The sequence below is a fragment of the Trichoplax adhaerens genome, genomic scaffold (assembly GCF_000150275.1).
Source record: "Trichoplax adhaerens TRIADscaffold_9 genomic scaffold, whole genome shotgun sequence".
In the NCBI taxonomy this organism is placed as follows: domain Eukaryota; kingdom Metazoa; phylum Placozoa; class Uniplacotomia; order Trichoplacea; family Trichoplacidae; genus Trichoplax; species Trichoplax adhaerens.
In genome coordinates, this window is record NW_002060951.1 from 2,434,012 (window position 1) to 2,445,188 (window position 11,177).

General features: G+C 33.1%; 2 protein-coding genes across 2 annotated transcripts; one reads left to right on the forward strand and one right to left on the reverse strand.

Annotated features, from left to right (window-relative positions):
* Positions 1-395: 395 nt before the first annotated feature.
* Positions 396-5,032, reverse strand: TRIADDRAFT_59062 (uncharacterized protein; the record flags this gene model as incomplete). The annotated part of the gene is made up of 16 exons (XM_002115136.1): positions 396-630; positions 720-793; positions 913-1,205; positions 1,342-1,420; positions 1,561-1,679; positions 1,823-1,922; positions 2,047-2,135; positions 2,231-2,318; positions 2,561-2,627; positions 2,700-2,810; positions 2,894-2,963; positions 3,106-3,195; positions 3,421-3,490; positions 3,701-3,864; positions 3,941-4,076; positions 4,931-5,032. The coding sequence occupies 16 exons, from the start codon at positions 5,030-5,032 to the stop codon at positions 396-398; spliced, it is 1,887 nt and encodes a 628-aa protein (XP_002115172.1).
* Positions 5,033-6,134: 1,102 nt separating this feature from the next.
* TRIADDRAFT_59063 (uncharacterized protein) lies at positions 6,135-9,183 on the forward strand (the record flags this gene model as incomplete). Its single annotated transcript, XM_002114959.1, has 12 exons — positions 6,135-6,197; positions 6,598-6,669; positions 6,885-6,992; positions 7,120-7,182; positions 7,401-7,470; positions 7,876-7,992; positions 8,165-8,214; positions 8,310-8,375; positions 8,451-8,542; positions 8,649-8,752; positions 8,854-8,970; positions 9,056-9,183. 12 exons carry the CDS (start codon positions 6,135-6,137, stop codon positions 9,181-9,183), a joined length of 1,050 nt encoding a protein of 349 aa, XP_002114995.1.
* Positions 9,184-11,177: the final 1,994 nt, after the last annotated feature.

The following is an 11,177-nucleotide window of genomic DNA, read 5'->3' on the forward strand; positions in this document are numbered from 1 at the left end:
GAGATTTAAACATCTATTGCGATAATACTTTAATGGAGAGGTATGCTTTAAGCAATATAACTTACTTTATTTCAATGATTTACTAAATAGTTCAAAGAACATTAATTTTACAGTCCGTTCACATAGATCTCATTTAAATATTTTAATTTAGTGTGAATAATATTACTGTTCGAATATTGATTATCACATAGCTAAATAATGCCTTGTAGACAGCTCTAGCACTATCTCATCCACCCTGATTTATCTATTAAATTTACATTATTAAATATTAAAATGAAGTGCATGTATGAGTAGTTTTCTGGAACAACCTTTAAATACGTAACGTAACCTGCAATTACATAAGCATCCGAGACGAATCAGTTAAAATCCTTAACTGTCTCGTCTTTACTTAGAGATCACTTTTCTAATAAAGATAGTTCTAACGCAACACGCAATTCCTCTTCCTCTTTAATACGTCTACTACTATCTTCATTAGCTACTTGAGTAGATAGCTGCATAGCCATTTTCAATTGATCGTCGAAATTGTTAGCTGTGACAAAAGTATCCATTACTGGGTCAGCCATTTCTGGATCTTGAACATTAACATTAGCATCGTTGGTTCGAGTAGCTCGAAGACTCTCTTCAATTGCCCTGTTATCAATACATTACAACGGTAATTAAGTTAGATATAGGTGTCTAACAGGTATCTTTCATCAAGATTAAAAAGAATAGAATATTACCATGATAATTCAGCATCATTGTTTTCGTTCATTTCATACCGATACGGTCTATATACAAACTCATCTCCTATTGCCTATTATAAGTCCGGATAAAATGACTACTGAGGAAATACTAATTGGATCAGACGAGTAGCTACATAGTAGATTTATTGATAGTAAGTTATTTATAAATACGGTAGTTGTTTACACTAACTGTAGTTTCTGAGCTTTCTTCTAATTGCCGATCGCTTAAGCTTTTCTGCAAAGCATATTGCAATAGCATATCTTCCTCATCAGCTCCGAAGTTATTGCTTTCTCTTTGCAGTACTTTAGAGTAACTGCTCGGAATGTCAAAGCAAGAATCATCAATTAAATAGTTCTTTTGCTTAACGTCATCGGTAGTGTCTAGCTTAGCTTCCAACGGAGATAGTCCTTGGACGGCCTCGTTTTCGCCGTTCAGGTTCGCGAAAGTTATGCGCGCATTAAGGATATGATACAGAGGGATTTCTGTTTTAAATATCAATAACATGAAGAGTTAACTTTCAGAAACATTCCACTTTGTTGTTCTAGGAAAATGGACTTTTAAACTAATTAATATTACATATTAACTATAATTGGGATATGTAAGAATTCTTATAATTACCAATCTTGATAGGAAATCCAGATGGAAGTTGCATAGAGATAAAATCGCGTAATTTTTGAAAGTGAGGATTACTGATTGCCTGTTATAATTAATCGAAATGGACATGATAATCCATAGTTGAAGATCTTAAAGGAATTTCATATGAAGGTAGTATTTAATTTTATGTTAAAGATTTTAAAGATTACAGGCTGTCAGAATTGTAATAAATGTTAGGTTTACCATCAAATTTATAATTGGTAACACTTGCTCTTGTAATGATAAATAATAGTCATCACAAAGCCATAAAGATGCTTTAAGTCGCTGTTCTTTTACAGACATCTCCTTTGGACGACCAATATCTAGGGAGAAATTGACCAAGATTTTTACGTACTAATACATTGACAAGAAGTGCGGTTACAGTGAATCAACGAGTAACGATATTTACATAAGACTTTCTATATAGGGTGGACATGGGAATAAAATGAGATTTAAGCTAATGAACCTTGCTTTTTAGTTTCTTCTGTAGGGTAAAAATAATCTTGAGATGATAACGATTTCAGATCCGCCTGTTCGATTTCAGAACTATCCTCTCGTTTATCTTGCTGACAGATATCAGCATTAGACAATTACTGTTACTAAGTGTATGGTCTATATACATTGTGTATGCGTATGCAGCACATATTTTGAATAGAAATCATGATTCAATTAAATTAGCTTATTCTAAACCTGAATCGTTTCCGGAACTGCATCAGTCTTATCTTTCTCGTTCGAGTGTTGTTCAATGGCACCCATCAAGGAATGAAAAAACGATCGACCTTATACAACCAGAATTAATAAAACATTCGAGTTTACCTTTCCTTGCGACTTGACGAATATCTATTATTGCCTTGACAAGTAATAAGAAGCAAACCTTCAGTTTTATTGCGTTCTTTATCTTCTTCAGAAAGGTGTTCATATCGGGTCCTAGCGATAACGACTACGTTTGAAACATTGTATACCTATCAAATGATACAAAAATTAACTTTGTATTTATGCAATCCAATATCTTGATGCTAAAATATACTAATAAGAGACAATACTCGTATGATAAAACAATTAAAATATTAGGCTAATATTAGAAATCAGTATCACTACATTATGCATAGCGATAACTTTTATTGAATTTACACGAAAAACATCTTACTTTAATTGTGTCATGCCTGGCGTATGTATACTTTATTCTATAGCAACAGATACTTACTTTTGCTTCATAATTGTTAACAGCTTCAGTTCTGTCCGTTCTCCATCCCCAAATTCCACTTTTTTGCCTATTGAATGTGTTTTTCAGATATGCTATAATATTCCATGACAGATTCAACATACAGTAATAGCCTAGTTACCTTGAGAATTCAATGTTATCAATATTGATGATAGTAGATGTGACAGGCATCCTCAATCGTTCAAATACTAGCTCCGATGAGGGTTCCGATCCTAAACGTCTACCAATTTCGCTATAATTGAAATAATTCCAAAATTTTAAAATTCAGATTATTATATTTAGGAAAATCAAAAACATCCTAAAAGGCATACGTACTCAAGACTGATTGTTTCCGAACAAGCTTTACGCTTTTCATGATCTACTTCTATGATTTCAGCACCATTATCTGTCAAAAATGCATTATTATTATCTGAGATAATACTATCGATTAGTATTCGTGATTTACTGTAAATAATTCTCTCCAACTGGTCACAGTTCCTTTATAAAATGATGATACACTTCTGTAAGATAATATCAAACAAACTCACCAGCGGCTTTAAAAATAATACTTCTATTTCCTGTTTTACCAATATTTTCGTCTAGGCTTAGCAACGTTGTATCTACTCGAAGAAACGCACCTGGAAAGAATACAATTAGGTACTATTGTTACATTATTAAGGAAAAACTGATAAACCAGATACTAATTAGATCTTTAGATCTGTTACAAACACAAAAACATGATCAATTTGTAATCAGAGTCTGCGCATGAATAGTACGAATATAAGAACAACTTTCGCGGTCTAACGTATCAGTAACAAGTGACCATTTGTTTTAGGTAGATCGCTGTCTTTGCATGATAGTACCTTTTTTCCAAATCTTGCATACATCGTTTGGAAAGGCTCTAGAAATCAGGGGAACTAAAATTAATAGATACTGTTAAGTATCAGTATAATACTTGTTTGCATAACTTTTATCTACTATATAAATAAAGATCATATTCAACTGACTCCAACTTGTAAATTCCCATTTCATCTCAATATAAAAATCTCTGGTCTAATTTAAATTAAAAGCAACTGTAAATATAATGATTAATTCGGTCTAATATAGTATGAAAGTAGATAAAACTATAAACATAATACTTACAGTCTGCAACATATCTAGTAACTCTGGGATTGCAGCTACCCTACTAGAAATTTGTTGTCGATCACGGTACTTAAGCACCATTTTCAAGATATTGGGTTTACCCAGACAAACCGCTTCTTGTAGTGCTAACGTAAAGAAACGATAATTGTGCTGAATTACTGGTCCTTTTAAATAGTCAATTAAGACTAGATAATATCTGTTTCTGTGCTATTATATTATGACTGCAATATTACATATTACCCGTCCATTTCATAGCATTGAGGGCACTGGCGCTACAATTAGCTTCGAGTAATACGCGCACGCAATCTTCATGACCTAATGCAATTGCAAGATGTAATGGTGTTCGCCCATGTTTGTCGAGTTTTTCATGTTCATGCTAATGACCAAAACAAATAAGAAAAACGTTGACTTAATTAAATATTCTTATGCACGTACAATACTGTACTGTATAGTATACATTACATATATACTTATACAGCATGTCAATTTTGTAAAATTAATTGATTACAATACAAATTCTGCATGGTGCAGACTGCTGAGTGACTTTAGCACCAAGTCTGCACGCCATTACGTCATTCCTTGAAAATACAAGCATACGTACAGTATAATATTTTCACATTTTTACAATACTGTACAGTACAGTACAGTACGGCTCAGTTCAGCACCAAAAAATGGCAGCAAACACTGCCTAAAATTTTTATGTAGAGAAGCAGAAATTGCGGCTTACAGTAGGTTTATCATGTAATATAATGATAGACTTCTTTCTGAACTTAAGTAATATAATAATGTTAGTTCATCTTTCTTACAATTTAAAAATTATATCATAAGGACTGATTGTACTGTACTAGTGTATAGAATTATTAACTAGAAATTAAATTGGACTACACTAATCGTACAGTCAAAATTTAGACATGTTTTTACTTTGCAAATTTACATAGAAATGAACTCGGATGAAAATCATACTGTAATAAAATCAGTTTAGCAGTATAAAAAATGCTAGATCCAAGGAAGGAGGATCCTTAATAAAAGTTTATGGTTGTGCTACAGCTGTGTATATTAGTAGCAAATAGAACAGTCAGTAGCTGTGAACGTATCATTTATCAGCTAACGATAAAGATAAATGTAGTACTGTCCAGTACTGTAAAGCGTACTGTCCCGTACTACTCGTACGTCTACTAAGGGTATTTGAATATTGTGTACTATATTTACTGTACTGTATTAACTACTAACCTCTCCTTTGCATAACATTTCTTGTAATTCAGCTACACGATTATTCCAAATGAGCCAATGTAATGGGAATTCCTTACTGGCCTTTTCACAGTTTTGAGCCATCAGTGATGACGCCGGTGGGTCAGATTCTGGAGATGTACACACACTAATACGCTATTACTATATACTATAAATAATAATAAACACTCTAATATTTGGGCTCGTATCTTTACAGGATAGTACTGATTTACAATAAACGATCATAATCTTAATTATCAGTTAATAATGTCATTCTACAGATACATAATGATATCCATGCTGTCTGCTATAGCGTAACTGGATGATATTTGGAGTGTTTAAGGAGAAATCTCTAACATCAGAGCAAGGGATGAACTTGAAAAAAATTTGTGAATGTCAAACTGCGGAATACTTTGTGAATGGTCAAACTGCGGAATACTGTACAGTGTACAGTACAATACTAACTACAGTACATACTGTACACTGTACAGTACAGTACTGAAAAAAGCATTCGCTATTATCGTCATCGACGGTAGCCACGATACGACAGTCTCACTCGTTGCAGTTTGTATGAGTCACAGTATGCCTTTTGCCTACCCGTTACGGTACTCTTGTTCGGCGTGCAGATTACTACGGTGGCCCATTACTGTACAGATTGCTGTACAGTACAGTGTACAGTACAACAAGTACAATACTGTACTGTAAGCTGTACAGTACAGTACAATAAGTACAATACAATGTACTGTACAATGTACAGTGTACAGTACAGCACTCGATATGGCTACCTGATCCTTGCTTGGATCATCATAGCGTAAAAAACCTACAGTACTGTACTGTACTGTACTGTACTGTACTGTACTGTACTGTACACCTGAAATTTCCATTAGCGTGATTAATTATTGTACTGTACAGTGTACACTGTAGAAGAGCACCGGTGGTAAAGTAAGATCCATAAAATTACAATTTCATCAATACAAGTTCTAATGATAATACGGTGACTTTTATCTGATAGACTTGAAATCATCGAAGTCTAAGATTTTAAAACTGTTTCAGCTGCATACTGCAGTAAATAAACCTGGTCCAGTCGAACTGTGCAGAACACATACTGTACTGTATAAAGGCACAATTTTTGTTAATAAACTGGCCAGTACGGATGCCGAATCAACTTTAAGTTCATAGTCTTTACTTACTATATACTGCATGTGGTATGGCTACGCAAACAGCTCAGCTCCGGACTCGTGTTCAATTGGAAGAATACCAAGTTAAAAATGTTAGATACTGAACTTATATATCAAAGTGTTAATTAAGATCATCTTTGTATCTGGAACTACGTGTATTAATAGATTTCCTGTAATTTATTACGCCTCTCATTACTTGTTACCGTTATTTCACTTTCTACTTATAACGTGTATAGTTCTTGTAACACATACATTATATGCGAATGTAGTAATGGCAATGCATACCAGAATGCAATGATTTCTAGTTTACAAATGCTCAATAATAATTTACAGATAGCAAGAAATAAATGGTAGATGTCAATGAATTCAGAGTAGTTTACATCTTGTTCCGACGAACCTTATCATTCGATTGTAGTGGTTAGCTTACACATTTAGAGTATTATATAAATTAAATAATCTACTTATTTGATTTAACGGATGCCAATTTTCTAGACACACACCGTTGATTTTCCCGGTGCATTTCACGGTTATGACGATGCCTGGAGTCTCAATAGCTTTAGAAAGGTCCGTATCAATAAATAATTTTGATGAAAACTTCTAGCCAAATCGTATGCATATGCGTTCTACAAACTAATAAGAATCCTATTTACGTTACTTTACTGAAATTATTATTTCAGATAGCTTGTCAGTTAAAGTTCTCATCAGTTATATACAGTGTAACTATGAATATATATATGTGTATATAATTACGTATTATTATTAACTATTATTATAATTAGAACTTCAAGATTGAAATCATAAAGGTAGACAATGAAGAAATGGAATTTGACATGATAGGCATTGATGCATCGATTGCCAATGCTTATAGAAGAATTATGCTTTCTGAGGTAGTTACATACGTACATGTTTCAAAAGTAACTTAATCTCACTGTACCCCAAGATAATCTTAAAATCTAACTTTTATACTGAACAAAATAAATTGCTTTAGAGCTCTAAATCATACCTTTATATTAGGTTCCCGCAATGGCAATAGAAAAGGTCGTTATCCATAATAATACATCAATTATACAAGATGAGGTATAACGCTCTCAATTCTTCATTTTTGGCATGTTCTGTGATTAGATGAAATGTGTTTACAAAAAAGCGATTCGTGTCACAAAAGTGTAATAATAAAATTTTGTAAAATTTACATCTAATATAATTCGTCATCACATGGCATTGTATGCAGCGAATTTATAATGTTTATAAACATCATGTTGTATAACAATTTCTGAATATTTGTTTCAATCTTTAAGGTATTAGCCCATAGATTAGGTCTGATTCCTATCGCAGCTGATCCAAAGCTATTTGATAACTTTAATCCAGGTACAATAAATTAGTAAAAATAAATTCTACAGTTCAGATTATTTCTATTTAGGTTAAAATATATTAATTAACTAATCAATATCAACGGCAGTCCTTCATACTGCACCCATTATCGTATTGGGCGCGATAGTAATTCAAATTGAAACTTTAATTATTGTTCTAAGACACGAATTGGATATTGATATCTATTTGATATTCTTTTTTGGCAAGTCTTACATATGAAAATCTATCAATTAATACCTATACCATCCTTTCAGTGAAAATAACAAAAATTATTACTTGAATGTATTCAATGCCTATGCACTTAGTTACTACCATATAGAGCATTCATAGGTTAATAGCATACTTTGTAATATGGCTTCTGAGTAATGATTAAGGTTTATTAATAGTGTTTATATATTTCAGGGGATACGCCGACGAACAAGAACAGTATAACTTTCACATTACAAATTAAGTGTATCAGAAATCGCTCGGCACATTCAGATGCAACTGATCCAGAAGAATTATATATTAATTCTAAAGGTATACTAGTATTAGCAATCACGTAGTCTATATCCTATGATGAATAAGTCTACATCGTTTTCGGTTGACCTTACTATACAGAATATGTTCTTATAGCACACAGTTAAAATGTGCATACTAGCTACTTTAAATTTCTATTACTTTACTTAACTGCTATTCTTACTACAATAAGTAACCACCAAGGATTTAAAATTGAAATACAATGAAGATCAAGACAATGCGGTAAGTCAAAATATTGAGGACGTTATTATATTACTAGCTACGTTACAGATAGATGTTACATCTATTCACACAAATTTTGTTTTTTTGTATGACAGATTCCTAACAAGGACATACGTCCCGTCCATGAGGATATCCTCATAGCAAAATTACGACCTGGTCAGGTAATAGAAATTGGTTGTGCCTAGATCATATGCTGCATTTCATCAGTAATTTTAATGACTCGTGATTCAATGTAGGAAATTGACTTGGAGATGATATGTGTTAAAGGAACTGGTGCCGATCATGCTAAATTTTCTCCAGTTGGTAATAATTTATATCTATTAGTATGGTGATCAAGTTATTCACTTTTATCGTATGCAATGCATGTATAATAGTATCCAAGCACTGCAGGACCTCATCTAGAATTATCTCTTTTCAGCTACGGCCTCATATAGGTTAATGCCAGAGATTATCCTAAAACAAGCAGTTACTGGTAAGCGAGCTAAAAGACTAGCAAAATGTTTTCCTGAAGGTGTTATTGGAATTAAAGAAATCAAAGGTAACATATGTATTTATAGTTATCGTATTTTAAATCCATATAAGTATTTTGGATTGTCTGCATCGTAACAGCCATTATTTCTTCTCTACTTCAAACAAAAGGTATAAAGACTGCCTACATAGATAAACCTCGTCTCGATACTTGCAGTAGGCAGGTATTACGTGATCCGGAATTAAAAGAACATGTAATATTGAATAAAATTCGTGATCATTTCATATGTAAGCTACAATGACATTCGAATTGATAAATTGAACGATGTTAAATTGCGCGCTTTGCTAATTTTCATGATTTATTATTTCTTAGTTTGTATTGAATCTACGGGCTCCATCCCTCCTGCTGATATCTTTCGTGAATCTGTGAAAATCTTAAGGCAAAAATGCCATAAATTTTTAGAAGAAGTAAACCGTAATGCTATCTCGGATGACACCTAAACTGAACGGTATTTGATGGCGGTATTTGTAATGTATTGTTCTAAATACATACTAACTGTATACACTGCTTTCTGTTAACTCATTCATTTGACAAGACACCCTTCGGACATGCACTGCAAAGAGTTTCATAATTATTAGATATTTCTATGTTACATCCTTCAGATATAGTGTACATTGTATACAAATAGCTATCACTATGTGTATACATATGCCGGTATACTGTATAAATCGCTTTACAAGAATACTCGGTAGGGTGTGATATACCGATTTTACCTGATATTAAATATTTGATTGCAATGATCGCTTATATGACACCATCCGCCGTGCCAACAAAGGTTTATTACTGTACTTTATATGGCTAGTTTTTTGTATGAACTTATAACATATTTCTTGATTGTGTTATGTTTATGAGCGAAAATAAATGAAGTAAATGTATAAACACCGCACGATGTACGGTATTAAATTGACAACGTCTCTGATTCAAGGAGTCAAATGATAGAACGCCTGACCATATCGAAGTAGAGAATACTCGTCTACGTACAATACATAGTATCACCTTTAAGTTAGCCTATTCTACTGTACTGTACAGTACTGTACATCAAATGTACAGAATGTACAGAACACATTGTACGGTACAGTAGGGATAGTATGGACTGTCATTGCTGTCATGGCTTGCCAGAAAATGATTTTTGAAGTTTTTAATAGTCCGTGATACTATCTACTTTACGTACAGTAAACCAGTGAAACTTAACTGGTCTATTGTACAGTATTTGTACTATATAGCCAGCAGAGTATGACATCAAAGATGAAGATACAGTACACTACAGTACAGTATGTGTAAACTTGATATTAATGATATGAAAACTAGTACTGTAGCATTTATTTTCGAGAAGATATCCTGATTTACTTTGTAGCGATCAAAATGATTGCTAAATAGTCAGATATCCATATTAAGTTAAGATAATATAGTATTCATTTATCATTAGTGATTGATATTACATGGACTTTGCAAGTTGATCAACTAAAACAAGCCAGGGACCTCTAGCCATTTACGCATACTGATAATTTAAAATTTTTTTACTTGAGAGGTCACTGTACTGTACACATAGTGACAGCGCTGTACAGTACTGTATGAAGCCTGGCCTGGAGTACCGTACTATCAGTAGAACACTAACTAGTTTTAAGTTTTACTAGTACAAACTCCCGTCGCTATGCTGACGGATTACTTTGTTATAATATTACAAACTCCCGTCGCTTTGCTGACGGATTATGTTCTTATAATATTATACTTCTAGAATATTATTTTACAATAATACTTCAAAAGTGGCTCGGCCTTGCATCGCTATGCTGGCGGATTACGTTGTTATAATATTACAAACTCCCGTCGCTTTGCTGACGGATTATGTTCTTATAATATTATACTTCTAGAATATTATTTTACAATAATACTTCAAAAGTGACTCGGCCTTGCATCGCTATGCTGGCGGATTACGTTGTTATAATATTACAAACTCCCGTCGCTTTGCTGACGGATTATGTTCTTATAATATTATACTTCTAGAATATTATTTTACAATAATACTTCAAAAGTGACTCGGCCTTGCATCGCTATGCTGGCGGATTACGTTGTTATAATATTACAAACTTCCGTCGCTTTGCTAACGGATTATGTTCTTATAATATTATACTGTACTTCTAGAATATTATTTTAAAATAATACTTCAGGCGTGACTCGGTCTTGTCCTCATTTACTATACAGTACAGTACGTAGCTAACATGTGATACAGTATCACTTACCGGCGTTTTTTTATCATTTGTACAGTACAGTACTGTACTGTAGATACTGTAGATAAAAAAAAATGTTATGCTCTTGATTTTTAATAAAGTGGCAGTTAGCGCGCACGCGTAGGGCGGAAAATTTAAAAATATGCTGTGGTCACTCAACATGCACAGTACAGTAATTTCAATTTGAAATTTAATTTCTGTTACAGTGT